Here is a 24426-nt window from a genome sequence, read left to right as displayed (position 1 = left end):
AACTTCTTAGTTTCAAGAAAATTTATTATATTCATACAGAGAAAATGTTCAAGGGTTCTGCAGCAAACTGAAGTTGGGGATATTGGCTCTGTAATTTTGCAGGTCCATTGTTTTATCCTTTTTATATACCGGAGTCACCTGTGCTTTTTTCCCAGTCATGTGGGAGCTTGTGCTGGATGAGAGATTCATGATAAATGCAAGCTACATGAGGGGCCAGTGCCATAGAGTACTCTTTGTCAAACCAAATTGGGATTCCATCTGGACATGGTGACTTATTTGCTTTCAAATCTTTCAGTTGTTTCTCTATGCCAGGAATACTTATGTTGTCCATATGGGAGTCTGACTGATGATTTTTCTCAGTTCCCTGCCAGATCTTTTGCTAAGGTATGACTGTGGTACTTGTTGTATGCGTCACACACAGATCTTTTCACAGAGACACAAATCTCTACTAACCTTTGCTTGTCGTCATTTGTGCATTCTCTTTTGATCCGAGAGTGCAAGAGCCTCTGATCCTCAGCATTTTCTAAATTTCATTATTAAACCATGATGGTTCTTTTCCATCCTTTATCCACTTACTCTAGGCACATAACTCCCCTGACCATGACTTACAATGTCCTTGAACTTTGCCCATAATCCCTCTGCATCCATCTTACTGTAACTAAGTGGAATTAATTCACTCTCTAAGTGAGATGCTCTACCTAGCAGAAACACTCACCTATCCTTCTTGACTGCTTTATTAACTTTCGTAAGTATAGTTTCAATAATGACATCATGATCACTAATCCCTGTTTCTATACTGACAGTCTTACATCATTGTCTTCAGGGAAGAGAAAATCCTGCTACCTTCAAAGTTGGACCTGTCATGAGATGAAGGTTCATGACATTCTGATCTTGCCAGAGTGATGTCCAGTGATCATTGATGTTGAAGTCATTGAGCTGATTGGCAAATGCTACAGGGGGTGTCTTGGCTTCAGTCTCAGTTGCTGTCATTTGGGGAAATCAACACAAATGGAAAGGGATGGTTGACATTACATTTTCCCCAACTGTGATTTGAGGGCTGCCAGCCATTTAGTTTGGAGGTAAGAGATTGTGGTAGTCATTGGAAGGCAATTGTTCTAATAGTTTCTGTTATGGTTTGGATTGCCTGGTTTAGTTGTTTGTTGGCAATGTTGGTATGGCAACTGTTGATTCACACAGGAGCTGAGTGTATAAGGGCTGTTATGCTAATTCTTGAAGTTTTATCAGTAGAATACCACAACATACTGCCCAGCTTCTGAATCAGATGTGTGTGTGTGTGTGTGTGTGTGTGTGTGTGTGTGTGTGGTTTCTTTTTTTTTGTGCTGTTTGAAGGTGAGTGTTCTTTCAATAGTGACACAGAGGTATGTATGATGTGGATTATCTTTCAATGTGACTCCATCATAGTGAACAACAAGAGTTCTTTGAGCTTCTCTGCTCCAAAGATGGAACAATGTGACTTTATTTTTGTTTGGAGCCAGCTGGAAACCATCTTTTTTGTAGTATTCACTAATTATGACAAGGTCTTCTGTTTGGGCCAAACTCAAACACTGAGTACTGATGGTCGTGTTATCTGTGTACATGAATTTCCAAGATGTTGGTAATGTATCTGTGATGTATATGTTAAACATTAGAGTAGCTGATATAGATAATTGAGGTAGGCTAATTTGTAGACTATGGAAAATACTTTACTTTCCATAGATGTGTTCTTGGAAAAATCTGACACTGAACATCTTGTTGAGTAGATGAAGAAAGTGTATGCAAGGAATAAGCTGTTATATCATGAGTGTCAGTCCTTTCCAAACTGTATCATAGGCTGAACTTAAATTAAGAAATGCAACTGATGTTTTTGTTGTTGTTGGAATCTTCTGCCTATGTAGGCTATGAGAAAGAGGACCTGATTGCAGCAGCTTCTCCCTGTCATAAAACCATCTTGCTTATTGGTATGCTGTTGTTTACAAATGATGTTAGACATGCATAAAGCATTCTTTCAAGTATCTTGAAGCAATTGGTTAAAAGTGCAACTGGTCTGTAACTTTCTGGCAAAGTGATGTTTTCCTTAGGCTTATGGGTAATAATAATTTTGCTGCTCTTGAAAGGTTTTGTTAACTTGCCTCTTGCAGAATATCATTGTAAAGATTTAAAAGCCAGTACCACATGTTGCAGCCACATGTTCCATTAATTCTGTATATATGTTGTCTAACTGTGCAGCTTCTGTGCATTTTTACAAGTTGATTGCAGTATTGAGTTCATTCATTTTGATGAGGTCAGATTTTCATGAATTATTTATTTATATCTTAGTTATAAACTATAATACTGAACTGTCAAAAGAAACAAAAGATCTTAATCAACAAATTTGTGTTTTTTCTGTGAATATTGTTTCTCTTCGAACACACAAAATTACTGTCCTGTATTCAGCTTCTCTGGAGCACATCACCAGTCTCATCAGGAGAAGCCTTTAACCCTCAATCCAAATCCCACATTTGGTCATCCTGATATCATCCAATTCAGATTATGAGTAGTCACTTGGCCAGGGTTTCATAAAATCAGTGCATGTTGTTGCAGTTCTAGGACCCTTGTGGTTATCATGTTCTTGGCATATGTCATAGGTATCATTAGTTTTAACTTTTGTGACTCAATAGGGACCTAAGTTCTTGGCCTTTACCTTTAGTGTTGCTCCAGTTTGTGTTCATTATACTCTCACCAGATCACCAACTTCAATCTTCAAGGCTTTCTTCTGACGTCTGTGAAAGTTAGCTTGGTTTTCTTCTTGCACCTTGCTGATCTGTAGCTTAGCATCTTCCATCAAATTACTGCATCTCTCTAAAAGTGAACTACAAATTTCTTCTTCTACAAGGTGTACAACTTTGATTCCTCCGTTTTTTCCCCGACATTTGAGACTTTAATGAAACAAATTGGTTACACATGTCATTCAAAGTATTTTCCATCGCTGGCCACTACTTTCTCCCATCTTTCGGGCAGTGTACGAATCCCATGTCAAAAAAAATTGTTTATCTTTTGAATTCATCCATGAATCGATCCAATTTTGACTTCTTCATGAGATCAGAAGTGTTGGTCAGCCAGACCATGTGCCATTGATCTAAATAGGTGATAGTCAAAGGGAGCAATGTCTGGAGAATACGGTGGCAGGGATAGGACTTCCCATTTTAATGTTTCCAAGTATGTTTTGACCCTTTTTGCAACATGGGCTTCAGTGTTGTCGTGCTGCAAAAACATGCCTCTCGCTGTTTGTCTTTTAATGCTCTGCTCGAACACATTAATTGCATTCGATAACAGGCACCTGTGATTGTTTTACTTGGTTTTAACACCTCATAGCACATGACATCGTGCTGGTCCCACCAAATGCAGAGCATGATTGTGGAGCTGTGAATATTCAGTTTGGCCATCAACGTGGAAGCATGGCTGGGATATCCCCATGAGTTTTTGAGTTCAGAGATATTGTAATTAACCCATTTTTCATCCCCGGTCACAATGCAATGCAAAAATCCCTTCCGTTTTTGTCTCTGAAGCAACTGTTCACAAACACCTTTCAACGTCTCTTGGTTTCAGCTCACACGGGACCCAAGTTCCTTCTTTCTGAATCATGCCCATGGCTTTGAGATGTTTTGAAATGGCTTGCTATGTCACTCACACTAATTGTGCCAATTCTTCTTGAGTTTGACATAAGTCTTCACTCAGCAATGTCTCCAATTCTGTATCTTCTATAACATTCTCTCTTCCACCACTATGGTGCTCTACAGTGTTAAAATCACTGTTCTTGAAGCTTTGAAACCACTCATGACACATTCTTTCAGTAATACCCTTACCTTACGTACTTGAGAGCATTCAATGAGACTCAGCCGCTAATTTCTTCTATTGAAACAAAACAGTAACATCTCCCACAAATGACAAGAATTAGGCTTGTAAACTGACATTTTCAATCAAGAACAACTCTATGATGCAGATACAAATCAACTAATGTTTGAATGAGGTTATGTTGACCGAGGCACCAAGCTAACTGCCTAATGTCTGCAATCTCTTTTTTTTTTTCAACTGCTATTTACCGTTGTTGCCACCTACCGGCAAACGGCGGGAGCAAAGTTGTACACCTTGTAATAATTTTATGTTGTGAAGACCAGTCTGTTTATGCATCGTAACTCTTATCACAAATTAAAATAGGGTTTTCCAGTACTTCTGTTGGATGTTGAACTGATAGTACCACCTTGTACCATTCATTAGAGCTATCAATACTAAGCTTAACAGTGATTTTAGTCAAAGTAGACTTGATCCTCTCAACCTGTCCACTGGCTGTAGGAAGTCTGCCATTATTAAAGTGTGTTCCTTCTGTAGTGCAGTACTCCTTGAATTCTTGAGAAGTAGAGCAAGTCCCTCTGTCAGAAATTACTTGCACTGGATTTACAAAATTGTTGTTAAGCCCATCTTGCTAGTTGCTTCTATTGATCTTGTAGTCTTACACGTGATAAACTTGATAAATGCATCAAAAATTCTTAGTTTTAGCTAACATTTTTGGAGAACAGCAATCTTGTAAGCTATGAAATTAGTGAAAAACAGTCTAGAGCGTAATGGTTATTTTATGTGAACAAACTGGTTTCGGCCTAGTCTTAGGCCATATTCAGAATAACACCATCAACTGATGTTGATGACATCCAGAACTGTCAGTAGACCTCAGTTGCTGAAACAGAGCAGTTTCAGCAACTAAGGTAGGACTGTTCCAGATGTCGTCAACATCTTCTGATGGTGCTATTCTGAAGATGACCTCAGAGCAGGCCGAAACTGGTTATTTTAAATAAAATAACCATCGCAATCTAGACTGTTTTTCACTAATTTTAAATAATTCTTAGAATGTGGTTGTATCCTTTGTGCTTTGATTGAAGTGGTACAATATGATCCATGTGATAAGCCCATAATGGTTCACTTTATTGTGACAAGGATAGTTGTTATTCACCATGTAGGGGAGAATGCTGAGTCATGTACAGGCACAACAAAAAGACTGTCAGAAAGTGAGCTTTTGACCAACAAGGTCTTTTTTTGAACACACACACACACACACACACACACACACACACACACACACACACACACAAACGACCACAGTCTCTGGCAACTTAGACTGTGGCTTAAGCTGCCAGAGACTGTAGTCGTGTGTGTGTGTGTGTGTGTGTGTGTGTGTGTGTGTGTGTGTGTGTGTGTGTGTGTGTGTGTGTGTTCGACAAAGGCCTTGTTGGCCAAAAGTTCACTTTATGACATTCTTTTTGTTGTGCCTATCTGTGAGCCAGCATCTCCACTGCATGGTGAGTAGCAACTACCCTTTTCATAATATTTTTATATTCCATCCTGGATTTTCCATTGTTTGATAATGGCTCAGTTTCTTTGAATAAGGGATGAAGGAAACTTTATTTCCTGATTTCTTACTTACAATTAAACATTTTACATAATTTAAAACCCTTCTTTTGACCTTTTTAGTCAAATTCAGTTTATAATTTTGTTTTACTTCCTCCTCAGTTTGCTTAACTCAGTTCTTATCCACAAGCTTGATGATTTTACATTGCATAGTATGTGAAATCGCCAGAGTCTCTCTTCTGTCATAAGACTTGAAAAGAATTCCACATCTTATAATAAGGTTTTCATAAGGCCGTTCTTTGAGAATGCTCTTGACTGCTGCTAAACCATCATCCTTCTCTTGAGCATACTGTCTCTAGCAATTAAACCATCTGCAAAACCAAGCAGTTCATTCATACACTGACTTAAGGCACCTATATGTTTCAGCCTAGAATCAGAGTGGTATTCGATAGTGTAAGAATGCTCTTCCAAGGCTAAAGCCCATCTTGCTATTGATGGTGACAAACCCTATGTATCCATAATCTTTTTGATTTGCAATGCAATCGATTAAAATTTTAAAATGTATTCCTCACAAAGACACACTGAATTTCCTTAAGGCATTAACAATAGTTAAAACTTCAAGCTCATATCTATTGCATTTTTCCTCTTGAGGTGTTTTTTACTCATTTATGAGACTGGATGGAACTTGTCACTGTCTGTAGATTTTTGCAAAATATTTCTCCAAAACATTCTTAGCTTGTGTCCCTGTGTAACTCAGTTTTGCATGTTGGGCTGTAGCTTTTTTAAACTGGGTCCAACGAAAGAATATCTTTGAGCTTGAATACTTGTCTCTGCTACTCTTCAATCCTATGTTCTCGATTATTCCTCAATAAATCACTCAGGGGTTTGGCAGTTGCATACTGATTTGAGCAAAACTTCCTAAAGGATCCTATCAGACATAGGAACTTTTGTATTGCTGCAATAGATTTTGGTTCTGGAAAATTTTGAACAGCTATTGTCTTCTCAGGAGGAGGTCAGATTTGTCTACACTGTATAACACACCCAAGTAATTAAACATTCCTCTTCAAGAACAGGCATTTTACAAAATTAATTTCAAGCTGTATTCTTCTGCAGTTTCTAACACTAAATCAATCCATTGAAGTGAAGTGCTTCATAATCACTCTTTGTTGATATTATAGTATTGTCCATGTAAATAAGTATGATGTTCTCTTGAGTCAATCCCAAAAAAAATTGTAAAATGCTGGAACACTACAGGTGAATTTGATAAGCATGGTGGAACTTTTCTAAACTGAAACTACACTGAGTGTGCCACAAACAATGTATATTTTCAGCTTTCTTCTTCAACACCAATGTGGAAAAGAAAAACATTCTGGAGGTCTAGCATGGAAAACACCCAGGTATCTTGTAGTTTATCTAAAAGATCTTGTATGAGGAGCAATGGATAATGATCTTTCACTGTGATCGTGTTTAATTTGTGATAATCTCCATTTTTCTTTTTTACAACTAGCATATTCAGATAAACTTGGTTCTGTTATTCGATGATCATGCCACTTCTGAACATGGATGTTAACAATTTGTTTCACTCCTGGTGACAATCTTATGGGCCTTCTACATACCGGTTGTTGTTCTCTCACAGTAATCTTCATTCTGACATCACTGGACTTTGTCTTCATTGGGGTGTAATTAGTCACTAAATCCTCAATGTCTTTCTTTGTTTCATCACCAACAGAGTTTTCAGTGTCTAATTCTTCTTTGTGTGTCATGGATACATGTAAGATGAGCTTCCCCTTCAAGTTTTCTAATTGTAACTCCACCCTTGTTTATTAAAACTTCAATTTGATCTAGAAAATCAATTCCATCTACCATTTCTAAATTCATTGTGGCTCTGGAAACCACACAAATATGTTTCAATTTGCACACAATCAGTCTCGACAATGCCTGTAAAATACGCATGTGGAGAGATGAAGTTTTTTCGAGATCCTGTCAAGACTCCATCTGTTTCTTGCAAAATTGGAGTATCCACAGACTAATGAACATCATGTCATAATAAATTAAATTGGCTGCCACAGCCAATTAATGCCTTCACTTCTCAGTTAGTTATCCATACATATTTAAATTTGCAGTCTTAACACTGTTTGCATTCATAATCGCCTTTTGATTATTCTTCTCGTTCATTGTTGTTGTGGTTGCAGTCACTTGACTTGTGACTGCTTGCACCACAGTTGAAACACTTTTTGTTTGGGTCCCAAGCTGTGCTTGTAGTATTTCTGTTACTTGAGTCTTTAGCCTCTTTCTTAACGGAGTTTAAATTTTCACTGCTGCAACTTTGTTAATTTCTTTTCAGCAACAGTTTCACAGCTCTTTCATAACGCCTCATTTTTTCCTTAAACTTTCTCACACTTCCAGTGCCTTAAAGTAGAAGTTTTCTGCTGGAGTCAGCTTCTGTTCCATCAGTCACATACTGAAATAAGGAGTCAAGTATTATTGGCACAGCTGGCAATTTCCTTCATTACAGGAAAATTTTCTTGAAGAGACCCTTCTTGTTTCTTATTTCATTGAGCCAGCAGTTGGTTAACCTCCACAGCTTTTGTTTTCATGCCAAACTCTTCCTGCAAAACTTTCTTAAATGCAGCCCACAATGTAAGACCCTTCTCACCGTGAATAGAAATCTTAGCCAAACCTTCAAGTGATTTTGCAAAAACAAGCATATGCAGTTCACTCCAATCCATTAAAAATGCCATTTACTCAAAAGTCTATGATCCACTTTTTAACAGGTCATCTTCCAGTGACCTAAATGACTTAATTGCACCCTCAACATTACTAAATGACAGAGGAAATTTGCATTGATCTTGTGAATGCAGTGAGATTAGTGTTTTGCTTTTATCTCTTGTTCCAAAATCAAAATCTTTTTTCCATCTTCTTCTCAAGTATACTTGATGTTTTATGACTACCCATTTGTATTTCATCCTCTTCTTCGTCATCAGCATTGTCACAATCCCCTTCACATTCTGTGTCATCATTAATTTTCAAAGTAAGTTTGTCAGTGTTAGATAAATAACAAAAAATCTCAGTAGTCATTTCATTATTCTCTAATAGCATGGCTAAGTTGTGTGTCTGTGGTTTAAAAAAAAGCTGTCAGGATTATATCCTTTCCTCCATCTTGCAGATTTGAAGATAGGTTTCTGTTTAAAATCAAAAGAAGTTGTAGAGCTTGTAGTGTGAGTTTGAAATCTCCCTCTCCCCTGCGTGTGTGTGTGTGTGTGCTACAACTCGTGCCTTGTACATTAATTTGGCATATTATAATTTTGGAGGCACTTATCAAATGGTCCTGAGAGTTTTGTTTGCTGCTTTCTTGTTACAATGTGTTTGATAGGAGATCAAAAGACAGTCTGGCAGTATTAAATGATGGAGAGGGCAGCATGAGTACGTACTGTTACAGATGCAAGCAGCTTTACCACAGTCCCGTCCCCCAGTTTTAATATTAAGACCGAAAATCAATTTTGTGTGAAAAGTGTGTACCTTACAAAGCTTATCAATAAATGATAATGAAGTGGAAATGTTTGAAGCAGAAGGAAACCTGCCTACCAGATGCCGAAACAAAAAAAATTCAGTAAGGGGGGGGGGGGGAGGGGGGGGGGGCGAGGTGTTGAGATGATGAGATGGAAGAAGTAATGTTGGACAACTGTTGAAACTTCACCAATTTTAACATAAAAGAGAAAACAAAATTTAATGGGGAGAAGTAAAAAAGAAATTGACACAGAGGAATTTAGGGAGATGGAAAATAACCCTGAAATGTGGTTCACATGAGAAACAAGACATGGATAATGAATTGGAAGCATAACACACAAGATCAAGTCACATTTTAGAAGTGCCTGACAGATTGTAGTTTTGAGAGTTTTGTTTAAATTTTCCACAGTTTGTGTGCTGACACGTTATAATGCTTATGTTAAAGAGCAAGTTTTTGAGACTGAACTAAACTACTGCAAGGACAGTACTACTGATGCACACATGATTCAGAAAGTTTTATAAGAATTATTAATCTAAGATCTTGATCTAAAGACATTTTGAAATCATTCACTTTTGTAAACAGACAGTTGTTGTCTGGAAGACTAAGCTTGGTACAATACCCCCCACCCCCCACAGGGATCACAAATCTTTTTGAGTATGTGCTTGGCTACCATGGGGCCCACAACTTTGCACCACAACTTCCCTTTCTGTGCTACAAGCATATGTTTCCACTATCCCTTTCCCCCCTCTGTCTTTCTAACAGAAAGTCTTCCCTCTGTCTTTCTAACAGAAGGTCTTTTGGTGCAGTTCCTGCTTGGCCCTGGTACATGTTTTAGGACCTTAGTTTTCCATTTCAGTTCTGATACTGTCTACACTTTTCATTAATAAATACTTGGTCCCCATTTTTGGGTTTGACCTGCCACCACTTTTCCAAATTTTTCAGAAGTGCATATCATGCAGGGAAAGTCGCCCAGTGTGATATGTGTTCCACCTTTGTGCCTTTCCACCTTAGCACCTTTCTTTTCCAATGAGATAGTATGCTGAAACACAGCTTAGTGGCCATCCCATTGTGAGGGGGTCATCTAGTACTTGCATGGTGGTAGCCCCTGACCATGCAGGGACTGCAATATTGTGCCTGAACTGAAACTTCCACATGTATGCCAAGGAGTATGTGCCCATGGTGCTGGGGCATGGGGACTCCAAGCAACAGATTACTGACCAGGTAGCCATTGCTGAGGGTGGGTGGCTCCCACGGGGGAAGCACCTGTTCAGAGTTTGTGGCACTGTGGTGCATGACTTGCATTTGAAACAGATGAAGTTTTGTCCCACTTGTGGTCATACGGCCCCATCAGCCTATTCAGAAGGAAAAAAAAAACCCTTATTCAGCGCAGAGAGATGGCCACAAAATGTTTTCTTGGCTGGCTTCACCATGGGAGGAACGTAGGGCCAAACAACAAGCATATAAATACTCCCTCCATAGAAATACTCCCTCCAATACTTGATTACAAGGACAGATGGTGATTCTTCTTGGATTAAAACAGCATCCCCTGCCCAGTTAAGGGTGTTGCTTGCCTGTGACTAGCTGGGTAACATTCAGGTGACTGTCACTCCCGATAATAATCTTAACATGGTTCAAGTCATTATTTTCTATCTCTTATGTCTTAGATGTGAACAATAGAATGATGTGGGGCATTATCCATAATGAGCACTGATGGCTTTGTCAGATTTGTAATAAGCAGTGTCATGAACCATTTTGAGAAAACTGTGCTGTTGATCACCCTTCTGTGTTGAAAGTACCTGCATATAAAATAATAATTTTCCCCCCTTTTCCAACAGGCACTGCCATTGCATTCTTGGACATTTCATTTTTCCAGCCGCTACTTGAAGAATGGCTGGCATTAATCCAAGTTTCATCTCACCATGTTACAGCCCAGATTTTGCACAGAAATCTACAATGCCATGCAACAACACCTGTCCTATCCATTAATATATCATATCCATTAAACACTTAGAAGCTGAAGCCTATGTTTTGTGCACAGTTATGCAGTGAAAATTTGCTGCCTTTAAAAAGATCATCTTTATGAAGGAGCAATGTAGTTAATTTGGGATTTTCCCTTCTGTTATAATAGCCTGATTACATATAGCATGTTTGTAGGAATTGGTCAAATCTCTTACTTTTTCCTTGGCTGCTTTTTTCCTGGTGTCTGCAGCCTTGATTTGCCACTCTCATCACAATCTATATTGTACTGTTCTTCCCATATCTTTACAACAGTGTTCAGTTACTTTCAAAGCTGTTCAGTTCCCTTATCAACCTGATTGACAGGATAAAAGGGCTCACTTTTCTCCTTTTCTTTGTCTACATAGTCCATCACTGAACATGCAGATTCACAAACCTGGCTGTGTAGCACGATTTTCTTCCCCAGTTTCACTTCACATCTTGGTCTCGCAAGTTATGCAAGCATAACTCATCACAGTGGGCATAGTTTGAAATTAATTTAAGCAAATAAACTCATAAAAACAAAATAAACTATGAACTAGATTTCTAGTTACACAAACAATGAAACACATGCATGTCAATTTTACAACATGGCAATGTGGCTTGTGCTACCTGCTCGAGCCCAGTCCATTACTGGCTGGCGTGCAGTGGTCACCAGACAATACAGTAACAATACTGAGCTGTCAGTACCAAAGACACATCTTCCAGACTACATTGTTCAATATGATTTAATGTTTGAGTAGGTATTGAAACGAAAAGTATTTTGATTCGTTGCCCATAAGAGAAAAAATATACTGATTTATTTTAAGCCATTAAATGGCCTGCATTGGCAAGAAGAAGAAGAAGAAGAAGAAGAATGTAAGCCATAAAACCAGTAAGATTATAGCAAAAAATTAAATTAAATTTCGTGTGGCACTGTTGGTCAGGGATATCCCAAGGTGTGGGTTCAGCTGCCCTGATGAAAAGGGTGTTTCTCATCTACGCACATTGGCCCCTTTCCTACAGATAAGTGAGAGATGTGTCATGTGTATTTGTGGAGTGTAGATGAGTGTAATGAATGTGTGTACAACGTAGTGTCACATTGTGTTGTGTGATTATAGCCAGAAGGAGAGGGTGATACCTGGTGCCAGCACATAGCTTACTCCCCTTTAATAGCACCAAGGGAGCAGCTGAGCTTTATATCCCAATCCTACAGATGAATTAACATCAGTAGTGTCACATGCTCTCACTTGACGAGACAGTACTGCTACCGTCTCTTCTCCCCATGCCAGCAGAATCCTGGCTGTGAAAATTTCATACACCACAAGGATTCAGACCATCAGCCTATCTCAAGAACTGCACAGGCACGTGTTAGTGACCTCAACTTTGAACATGGGTAATACAGCCAAGATATTACTTGTAGTACTTTTCTGTGTGGAACTATGCTTTCATTGTATAATATATTTTTATAATACTAGAAATACCAGAATTAAATTTTTACTATTTGATAAAAGTTCAGGTTTGTGATAAAAACAGCTCTAACCTAAAACATCTTTGTCTTCTAACATTTGACAGCAACTTAGGCAGAATTGACACATTATTCTGGCATTTGATGTATCAGGTTGGTTTGTTTTGATCTGTTTTGGGCAGTGACCAACATTCGTTTGATAGGAGATATAAGCTCAGATGAAAATCTATTAATGCACTCCTTAACATGTGACTAAATGCTTAAAACTGAAATCAACAACACACATGAAAAATCGTGAGTTCTTTGACAGATGATCAAATTTTTGTCCGTTACCCACATATGATTAGACTAGTGACACTTGATATACCTGTCCTTCCAGCATGTATTGAAAGGAAATTGGTAACACTCTGGATTGATTTCACATTCTTTTATTTACCATTCTATGGGTAGTCAATTACAATGAATGTGAATTATTGTATTATCCAGCAGCATATCTGCAAGGTCCGAATCCAGACAAGGTTAAGACACTAGATTTGTGATTCTCAGGTTTTCTTGGTGCAAATGATTTTAATGATGTGATTTTGGCATTCTGCCACGTTATTCTTTCCATTTTATGCACAATAGTATGACAATCATACCAGTCATCATCTTATAGGTGCTGCAAGTTTCATTGGCATGTTTACTCGCTGCTTGGACTCCAACCAGACTGTGAACTATTGTTGTCACACCTCACAGTGTATAGCTTTATGTTTTTCAGACCTTGCACTGATGATCTGTGAAACACATATTCTTTCAGCTTTTTCAAACTGTGGCGGATATGATGGCTGTTAAGATTTTAATAAACTGAGTGCTGGACCCCAAGCGTTATTTAAATTAAAACTACCATCCCTGATTATTTGGTTTTCTGACATCTTATTTCAACAGAATCCTTAATTATGCTATCCCAGAGGCAGTACCTTGAATATAATCATGAAATTAAATACAATGAGACCAGTATTGTGATGTAAATGCTAAGTTTGTGGGGCAGCATAGTTAGTTTCTGTCATGAACAAGGACAGTGGTTTCAATTTGAATAACGCTTGGGGGTCAGGCACCCAATTTATTACAATCTTGTTGGTCATCATATCCATCAAAGTTGGAAAATGCTGAGAAACTTTTGTGTTTTACAGAATACTAGAGCAAGGTCTAAGAAACAAACGTGTCAAATAGAGCAGTGGACATCGGGAATCGAACTCAACTATGAACAATAGTTTACAGTATGGTTGGAGTATAGGCAGCAAGTATACGTAAAAACAAAACTCACAGCATGTGAAGAACACAGTTGGATCACTTCTTGAAATATTGTGCATAAAATGGAAACAACAGCTCGATAGAACACCAGGAAGCACACAGTTAATTACTAGATTTGTATTTGAGCAGCCATATTTGTAATTTCTATTTCCACATATCAGTACAGGTGAATGTCGTTATAACCTCACCTGTAAAGAGACAGCTATGTCCTTTCATTACTTTTGTTCTGACAGAGTTAGTGTGGAGTCTTTATAGATCTTTCTTTAACCGAGAAATGACTAAGATGTTCTTATTTGTGATATATACATCGTTGTGTTTTGGGAACAACACAATGGTACCACTGTTCATCATGAAATATAAAATTTGACTGTCATATATATAATAGAAAGAAACTTCCACATGGGAAAAATATATTAAAAACAAAGATTCCAAGACTTACCAAGCGGGAAAGCGCTGGTAGACAGGCACAATAAAATAACACACACGCAGAATTTCTAGCTTTCGCAACCGACGGTTGCTTCTTCAGGAAAGAGGGAAGGAGAGGGAAAGACGAAAGGATGTGGGTTTTAAGGGAGAGGGTAAGGAGTCATTTCAATCCCGGGAGCGGAAAGACTTACCTTAGGGGAAAAAAAGGACAGGTGTACACTCGCATACACACACATATCCATCCGCACATACACAGACACAAGCAGACATTTGTAAAGGCCTTAAAGCCCACATCCTTTCGTCTTTCCCTCTCCTTCCCTCTTTCCTGAAGAAGCAACCGTCAGTTGCGAAAGCTAGAAATTGTGTGTGTGTGTGTGTGTGTGTGTGTGTGTGTGTGTGTGTGTGTGTTTGTTTTTTATTTATTGTGCCTGTCTACCGGCGCTTTCCCGCTTGGTAAGTCTTGGAATCTTTGTTTATATATATATGGAAACAGACATAAACAATTGGGTGTTTCAATTGAAAACACGTCTAGTTTCTCTTCAAATATTACGTGGGCTTTTACTCTTAACATTAATTGGTCCATTTATCACCAGTTCTTTTTTTTTTTCTTTCTTTTGTGATTGATGAAAATCTTTGTAATCTATTATTTTGCTCAATGAATAATGGAGGCTGTAAAGAAGATACGAATTCTACTATAATTATTTATTTCTCTTATGTTTGATGCTATATAATGCACATTTGCCTACTACATTAAGACTGAAACTGAACTTTCTAAAGAGTATGATCTTGTTATATCTTTAGTTAACATATTGTAGGAATAATCGTAATACTGATATACAATAAAAATGAAGTATGATAAATATAAGGGGCAATCAAAAAGTTTCGGTTTGAAGGCCACACAGACCAGAATCAGTATGCCAATTGGGCAATATTATCATGAACACTGACACACTCATCCCGGCAATGCACCAGCTTCAAGATACCCATTTGGTAAAACACTGTCTTGCTTCATTAATAAGTCTGTAACTGCATGCTGCATATCCTCATCTGAAAGGAATTGTCAAATCTTTGGGGCATTTTTTCAAGGAACCGAAGTCACGATAATCCCATCTGGGAGAGATCAGTACTGTAGGGCTGGTGCTAGTGTGTCTCCCATTTACATTGGTGTAACATCTGCGTGCTTTGCAACATTTGCAATATGACATATGTTATCATGAAGCAGCAGCAGCAGCCCATTCATAGTTTTCTTGGACATTTCTCCTTAATTGCATGCTATAATTTCTCCAGCTTTGGTCAGTACCATTCCCGAGTGATGGAGACACCAGGTTCCTTGAATTGCTGTCTGTAATGGATGAAGCTAGCCTCACAGATCAACCAGCATCTAGTGTTGAATCACGATCAGCACAGAACTTGGTACACCATTCCACAACTGTGGTTTTTGGCCGGCATGTTGCCCCATACACATCCTTCATTCTCCAAACGATGTGCACAGGTGTGTGTCCTTTGGCGGTAAAGAAAAGCACCAGTCCTTTTTGGGGTAATGCTGCCATAATTTGTTTTCTCATTTACCACATGCACATCAGAAAGACACAAATGCCACATTAATCCCTTGCCTACATGTTGGCACTTGTATACCCACATCAGAGTCGCGCTTAATTGCATATATGATGCAGCAATTCCCTCAGATGGAAACATTTTGATGGCCACTTACATATTCTTGTCTTGCATCAACAACCCCAACCCCTTTTGGTATGATGATAAACCTTGATTTTAATTTCTTTTCAGTGCTCTAGGACTGTGGTTTATTGTGCAGCGTACAAAGCAGTGCTTGGATTTTTCTTGTACAGCTCATCTAATACACCTCATTATATGCTGGTACTACAACAGCCACTTCCCAAGTGCTTTCTCATGGTGGTTATTGAATATAGTGTGCCTCACAATCATGTGTGTGTGTGGAGAATTTCTTTGCATGAGGACAGAACTACAAGCAATTCCTTTAAATATGGGACCTAAAGCAGACCTGTGATGATTAATGGTGCAACAGATGACTTTAAATTTCCATGTTTGTGCTCGTTTGACTAGGAGAAATGTAACATTTGTCTTAAAAATAAAAATGTTCTACAGCTGCAAATGCATTTCATGAAATTTGATATGGAAATATAACAGACTGGGATATCATGTGGAGAAGTCAACAATTAATCAAAAATACCAATGGATATAAAGATAGAAATGGTTACATAAGATCCATTTTTTTCATATAATTGCCCTTTTGCTGTGATTCTTACCCCTTTAAAGCTCAAAGTCTTTAGATTTTTGCTATAGATGTTACAGGATATCCTGTTCCATCATTGAAATATTAGCCTGCAAGACAAGATTTAATTAGCTACAGTTAATTTTCCAGACACTGAGAAGGCATTCGCTCCACAGATATTTTTGAGAGTGCAGCTGCCAGGCAAGCATAACTAAATCGATGCCTGTAAGATTAGCAGCGTAAGTCTACAGCAAGAAGTACTCAGATAGAATAGTGGTTATGCACACTTAAGAATTTGTACTATCAAATAAGGGAAAATCGTGGATGGAATGTAACAATATTATTAAAGGGTAGTTGCTACTTACCATATAGCGGAGATGCTGAGTCGCTGATAGGTACAACAAAAAGATTGTCAGAGAGTGAGCTTTTGGCCAGCAATGCCTTTGTCAAAAATAGACAAAACACACTCATATGCTCATGCTCTCTCTCATGCTGACACATATCTCACACACATGATCACAGTCTGTAGCTGCTGAGACCAGTGTGTGTGTGTGTGTGTGTGTGTGTGTGTGTGTGTGTGTGTGTGTTGTTTATTTCTGACAAAGGCCTTGCTGATAGAAAGCTCACTCTCTGACAATCTTTTTGTTGTGCCTATCTGCGACTCAGGGTCTCTGCTGTATGGTGAGCAGCAGCTATCCTTGTCATAATATTGTAAGAATTTGTACTGTCAGGCCCCAAAGTGAAGTGATATGTTTGTGCAACACAGTAACTTACACTGTTTTGATAAGTCAGTTTTTAAAAAGGTTAGAAAAATCGTTAGGTCACTGAAAAGCAATGATTCTTGTGATTATGATGCTGTTTCAATTCAAGTATTAACTCTTCATTACACATTTTTTTTAGAAGTTCAATTTTTTTGTATTTCAAATTGTTCAAAGATGTCAGGAAAAATGTTGAAAAAAATAAGATGTTTTTAATTCAGAAAAAAATATTTTTATTCAGTTTGCATTTATGCAAAACTGTGGGAAACTTATCATATACACTCATAAGTGACACTTTGCCCATATGCAAAACCATGCAAAGTTTTTCAAACAAAAAGGTTATTAACTGTAAATTTTTTTTTCATGTCAAATTAACAACAGATATGAAAGAATTAATGACATTCGAAAATTAATGAAAGACACATGTCTTAAACACTGTGGAATGCAAGAAAGCAGTTTTTGTCTTTATTTAAACATAAATGCACTTTGCACTTTTCACACATCATAAAGGTATAACCTTTGCAGTTAGGGTGTTTGCGTGTTGTTCTCTTCTTATTCTGCACTGGCCAGTGATCATAAGGATCTAACCTTACTTCCTTTGGAGGTAATGATGATCCCTTATATCTCATCCTGTTTATCTCTATTGGATCTGTGCTAGCTGGTCCACCTCATATTTTTGCTCAAGGACCAATCTGGCAAAGAGTTTGAGCCAACTCAGCTCTAAATTTCTTCTGATTCATTGGCATTTTTACTGCTGTTTTTTTTCCATTAGTACCCTTCTGTACAGAATCCACAAATTTATTACAATTATATCAATCAGATGGAAAAACAAATGCAAATACCAGCATTTGCATCTAATCTTTATATGACATCTTCTAATGTTGCTATCGAACAAATCTACATTTCCCATGTGTGAGTTGTAAACAGAAACAACAACTGGACACTGCGCCATTCTGTGCTCTCTATTCTTTCTGTCAAATCTTGTCACTTCAGATTTTGGCAGCTCACCAACAAATGTAGTCAGGAAACAGACAATATTATTATCTTTATACAAAACAGAGCAAATGTCCACATTGTCAACAGTAGTGATGTATTCCTCAGATTAGCCATGTGCTTCTTTCTTCAGTTCCTTTTCACTTTGAAATTTGCAATTTGGTGTCCTATTCCTTTGTACTGTTTTTACACTCTGGATCCCAAGTTTGAAAAGGTATACAACTAGATCCATAGACGTATATTATCTGTCAAAGTAGATCTTGTAATTCTGATACCTTGGAACTTCCCTTATGAGGCGAATCACCACATTTCCAGATGCTCCAATATCTGGTTCATTATCTAACCTGAATTTTGGATTATTTTCTTGCCCACTGTAGATTACAATTTTGTGTGCAAACCCCATATCCCCACACAAAACAAATAGTTTATACCCCTATTTATGTGGTTTGTCTTTCATATAAACCTTCATGTGGTGCCTTGCTTTGGTTGCACAGATTTGTTCATCAACTGACAAACGCTCACTCATTGGAATCAAAAGACATTTTTTATTCACATGATCAATTATAGGCCTGATTTTGTACAATTTGTCATGATCATGACTCTCAGGGTCTGGCCGCTTTGTATTGTCATTGAAATGCAAAGTGGCCATCAGACTCTCAAAGTATCTCTGAGAAATTGTCTGTTTTACTACCTCAACACCACTAACATCATTCTAGAGATCACGAACAGCAGTAGGTGGAGCCAAAGAACTAATAATACATATGCCTGTAAGTTCATGAATGTCATGAACATTGCAATTAAATGGTTTGTTTGGATTTTTTTTTTTTTTTGTGCTGTAAAGATTAGTTTCATCAACAATTTTTGTCATTAATTCCTCATTAAAAAAGTATTTTAAAAACTGATATGGCGTGGACAACTGTAGTGCTGACTGTGGCAATGAGGACTTTCCTTTGAATATAAATTTATCATTTCCAAAGGAAGCACTTTGTTTTTTCCAGATGATTCGATTTATCTTAACCTTTTGGCGTTTTTCAGAACCTTGTGGTACCTGTGCATCAGCAACAGCTTCATTCTTGTCATCCTTCAAACATTAATTATTTGAATTATATGTATTAACTACAATAGCCTCAGGCTCGCTATCACTATCTGCAGATTCCAGATCATTTACGTTTATTGTCGGGCTTTCATCTGAATCGTCAAAATCTAACTCATCTTCACTGCCAGAAGGGCACTCTAGGGCCATGAATTCTTCATACGTCATCACTTTACGTCATCCATTGTCGAAATATGGGAATGACTCCATTACAGCACTCGAACTATCACGATAAACTAAGAAAAAGCAGAAAGAAGGAAACACTACTTTCTCATCCTTCGATTGTGGATAGAAGTATTATTATGCACTACTGCACATATGCAAACGAAATTTATTTTTATACTACCTACATATTTATTAGCAGAAATACAAGATGAATGGAGCAGAATACTCTCCAAAGATTGTAGAAGTACTACAATTTTTTTGCATTCATGTGTTCTTCTATTCAACTACCAACAATCACTTCCGAAAGAGAGCAATGTCAGCCTGACTTACAATGCTACTCACAGCAACACACATTGTCACGTCATACACTCAGTAGCGCATTCTAGTGGCAGAATCTCATCAGTTACTGTCATAATACAACATAGCACATCAGCAAAGCAGTTTCAAGCATTAAACTTCAAGAGCAATAGCGAAAAGAGAGTTGAAACTTTGCTTTGTACATCTGCAAAGCAATGCAGTGAAGGGTTAAAATCATTTGCTGGCTTGATACTGCCTTCCTTGAGTTACTTTTTTAATCCCTCAATGAATCAATGTGTGTTTCTTAAAAGACTGAAGTATGCAGTAGTAACACCCATTTAGTCTGAGAAGGTACCTTACAACAGGATATTAAATCATTTTTTCTGAGAATAATCTTTTAACAGCAGCTAAGTTTGGCTTTCATAATAGATTCTCTTCAGAGAGAGTCATAAATGATTTCACAAATTCAGTTCTGGCCGACCTTTACCTTTTCTATGTCCTGTTACAACCTTCCAGCAGTCCACTTGCAAGAACCTACACCAGTACTCTGCAAACCACCATAAAGTGCATAGTAGAGGGTACAGCCCATTGTACCATTTATTAGTGTTTCATCCCTTTCTATTGACATATGGACTACAAGAAGAACGTCTCTGTGTGTGCTATAATTATTCTGATCTTATCCTCACAATCCCAATGTGAGCAGTAGTATATTCCTAGAATCATAATTTAAAGTCTGTTATTGAAACTTTGTTAGTAGACATTCTTGGAATAGTTAACATATATTTTAAAGAGTCAGCCACTTCATAATCTTCAGTACCTCTGTGACACTCTCCCATGGATCAGACAAATCTATGCACATTCGTGCTGCCTTTCTCTGTATACATTCAGTACCCCCGTTAGTCCTTCCCACGCACTTGAGCAATATTCTAGAACCGGTCACATGATTGATTTATGAGCAAACTCTTTTGTAGACTAATTGCACTTCCCTAGTATTCTACCAATAAACCAAAGTCTACCACTTGCTTTCCCTACAACTGAGATTGTGTGATCATTCCATTTCACATCCCTACAAAGTGTTTTTCACAGGTGTTTGTATGAGATGGCCAATTTAAACAGTAACTAATTGATATTATAGTCATAGGATACTACTACTACTACTACTATTATTATTATTATTATTATTATTATTATTATTATTATTATTATTATTATTATTATTATTATTGTATAGAGCACAATTTTATGTGTTTGAACAGTTAAAGCAAGTTGCCAATCTTTGCATCACTTTGAAATCTTATCAAGATCTGTCTGAATGCTGAATGTTTATGCAGCTTCTTTGAGACAGTTCTTCATTATACGTAACTGCATCATCTGCAAAGCGTCTGATGTTACTCTTAGTATTATCTGCATGGTAATTAATGTACTACATGAGCAGCAAGGGTCCCAACACACTTATCTTGGTCACAATCGAAGTTGTTTCTACATCTAGTAAAGACTTTCCATCCAAGATAACATGCTGCATCTTCCCTAACAAAAACTCCTCAGTCCCGTCACAAATTTCACTTGATACCCTGTATGACCATACTTTTGACAATAAGTGTAGGATTGGTACTGAGTCACTTTTTGAAAATCAGTAAATACATCATGTACCCAAGTGCTTTCAGTATGTCATGTAGGAAAAGTGGGAGTTGGGTTTCACATGTTCAGAGTTTTCAGATTCCATTCCAGCTGCACGGAGGAGGTAAATTGTTTGAGATAGATCAGTATGTTGGAGCTCAGAATATGTTCTAAGATTATACAACAAATCGATGTCAGAGATATTGGACAGTAATTTGTGGATCAATTCTACTCCACTTCCATTGCTTTTTCCTATGAAGTGAGCACAGTTTTTTGTTAGTGATCTTCGAAAGATTATAGTTAGAAGGGGGGGCTACCTCAGTTGCAAATTCACTATAGAATCTGATAGGGGATGTGTTGGGCCATGGACCATTGTTCAATTTTAATGATTTCAGCTGTTTCTCAGCACCATTGACACTAATACTTATTGCATTCATCTTTTCAGTGGCATGAGGACCAAATTGGGGCAATTCTCCTGGGTTCTCCACTGATGATTTATGGTTTGATTGGGGAACTTCCATACAAGAGAACTGAGGTTTTCTCTAAAGTTTTCTGTTACATCAGGATATGATTCTGGGAGGCAACAGAAGGATCCAGATTTTATGCACACCCCTGATACTGAGTGTTGCGCAAACAGTCTCACATGCAGCTTCAATTTCTGTCTCAGTGGATTTGAGTTTCTTGTCTACTGTGATAAATACACCACCTCCATTTCCCATTTCCCCATCGTTTCGACATACACTTAAATTGTCCCCAAAAATCTCGCTGCTGTAGAATGATATATACCAGAAAACAGAGTGCCACATGAGGTAATGGATACCACAGGAATAAGATTGCTTTTGATGTAGAAAAAGATACTTTAACCCTCAGCTGTTTTTATTTGATCCCTAATATCAACCAGTTTTGGTCATGGACCATCTTCAGATGATATCTATCAGAAGTACAAAATGGAACTAGTAAGTGCACATGAAAAATACAGACTGCAAAGTGTGTAATAGGTAAGTAAGCATTATCTGTTCATGAATACTGAAAAGGCAAAAATAGATCAGGTACATAAATAAATAATTTTGATTTCTGTCTAACAGAAAATCCAAAAAGTCGTAATAGGTACAAGAAAAGAACACAACATTTTCCACAAAATTCTAATAAAGATGTGGACCATGTAGCAACAGTTAGTGTAATGATGTACAAATGGTTAAGAAATGAAAGAGTTTAGGGCTATACAGTGTAGCCTGTGTAGTATAAGTCAAGGAAAATATCAAAGCACATTCTATAGTCGTGAGAAAAAGTATTCATACACTGTTGTTCATGTACAATAACTTTATTTATTAGAACTAAAGATCACAACCAGAGATGTTATTTGACAAACTAACAGCATATGGATTTCTTTCTAATCTACATCTTCGAACACAATAAACAAAATTTCCCTTCTGCAAAAATAAAATAAAAGTTGTGGACCAGCTAACTTTACACAGTGGGGAAAAAAGTAGTCATTAATACAAAGAAAATTGCAATGTACATAAATGTAATAACAATGTTAATACTTTTTTAGGATTTGTCTTGAATGCATCACTTCCATTAACCTGTTTGCCATGGAATGAACCAAATTTTTGTGGTGTCTGAGATAATGTTTCTCAATTCTTGTTGTAGACATTGTTTCAGAGCAGTCTTACTTAATATTTCATGTTTTCTGACTGTTATTTCATATGTACTCCAAAGATGTTCAGCTATATTAAGGTCTGTGCTTTGTGATGAAAACCTGAGAATATGGGGAGTATTCTACATCAAACACAGTCAGTTTCTTTTGTATGCATTGGGTCATTGTCTTGTTGAAAGTAGTAATCTGTGGCTAAATCCAAGCTATGAACATTTCTTTGCAGTTTTTCATTTAGGATATTTGAATACTGAAATATATCCCCATTACATTCAACAAAAGCAAATTATTTACCAGATGTGGCCGTATATCCCCATACCCTAATTCCTTCACCACTGTGCTTTACTGTGGGTTGAATGTGTTTGGGATCCAGTTTAGTTGGTTTTCTCCACGTCATTCTTCTGCCATCATTTACAAATATATTAAATTTACTTTCATCTGTGAACAGTACCTTGTCTAGAAACTTGTGATCTTGCTTATGTGGTCTCAAGCATATTCGAGTGTTAATTTCTTGTTCTTCTTGCTGGTGTATGGTTTTCTTCTGGTCATACTAGCTCCGTAACATGCACTACTTAAAATATAGCAAACAGCCTTTATTGTGATTTCCTTCCTGAACTGATCATTAATATGTGCAGATAATGCAGAAGCTGTCAATTTAGGATCTTTTTTGACCATCCTTATTGACATATTCCATTCTCTTTACATTGGTTTGTGGTTGACCTCTTCTTTCACTATTAATGAGAGTATTTCTTTCTCTAAATTACAATATTATTGACTGCACTGCTGACCAGGTGCTTCCAATAATATCAGTTATTTCTGAAAATGATTTACTCTTTTCGTATTAGGAGATAACTATTTGTCTTTCCTCTACAGTTGTTTCGTTACCATTGTGTTGTGACTCGGAAATCTGAAAGTGCCGCCACGCAGTTATGCGCATCCTCTACATGCGGCACTGTCTGCCAGCCATGCAGCAGCAGCGCCACCTGGGCGGCCAGCCAGCCAGCAGCTGCTAGACTTGGACTCAGCTATGAATTGGCTAATAAAGTGTACACACGTTTTACTCTGTTTACTTGATCTGTCACTTTCATGTATTGTGTCGTCCTAGAAATATATTTGTTCAACTTGAAGTTATTACAATTGGCAACAAGGTAGTGATTTTTCTTTTCCATCATTGACCCACATGATTCCATGGCTACTTTAGAGCAACTATTGCAAGGTCTCATAAAACAGCAAATGCTTCTCACAAATGTAATTCGTGATTTCGTGGCGGCGTCAAATGCGGGGTGTGTCTCGTCGTTGTCTCTACCCACTTTTCCTCCTTACGACTAGATGGCGGAAGACTGGTCTGAGTACAAAAAACGTCTTTGACAGCACTTCTTGGCATTTCATGTTGCGGATGAACAAACATGTAAGTCTCTGTTCCTTTCATGGATTTCACCTTAAATGTATTGGTTGTTGTTGCAATTGGCTTCTTTGAAAGATCCTGCGTCTTTGTCTTTTGCTGAAAAGCGCTCACTTCTGTCCGTCTATTTTCAAAAGCAAGTGCATGTGGTGGC

At 37.6% G+C, this 24426-nt stretch overlaps 1 protein-coding gene across 2 annotated transcripts in view; it reads left to right on the top strand.

Moving 5' to 3' along the window:
• LOC126278553 (protein SYS1 homolog) overlaps positions 1–16173 on the top strand; it is a 41320-nt gene extending 25147 nt beyond the window's left edge. For both annotated transcript variants that reach the window (XM_049978743.1, XM_049978742.1), the window contains one exon: positions 15828–16173. In XM_049978743.1, coding sequence (XP_049834700.1) covers positions 15828–16068 — 241 coding nt within the window. In that variant the 3' untranslated portion in view covers positions 16069–16173. The remainder of the gene's footprint in view (positions 1–15827) is intronic.
• The last annotated feature ends 8253 nt before the right edge of the window (positions 16174–24426 follow it).

The sequence above is a fragment of the Schistocerca gregaria genome, chromosome 6 (assembly GCF_023897955.1).
Source record: "Schistocerca gregaria isolate iqSchGreg1 chromosome 6, iqSchGreg1.2, whole genome shotgun sequence".
NCBI classification, from domain to species: domain Eukaryota; kingdom Metazoa; phylum Arthropoda; class Insecta; order Orthoptera; family Acrididae; genus Schistocerca; species Schistocerca gregaria.
The sequence above is the reverse complement of the archived record's forward strand: the minus strand, read 5'-3'. Positions and strand labels throughout refer to the sequence as shown.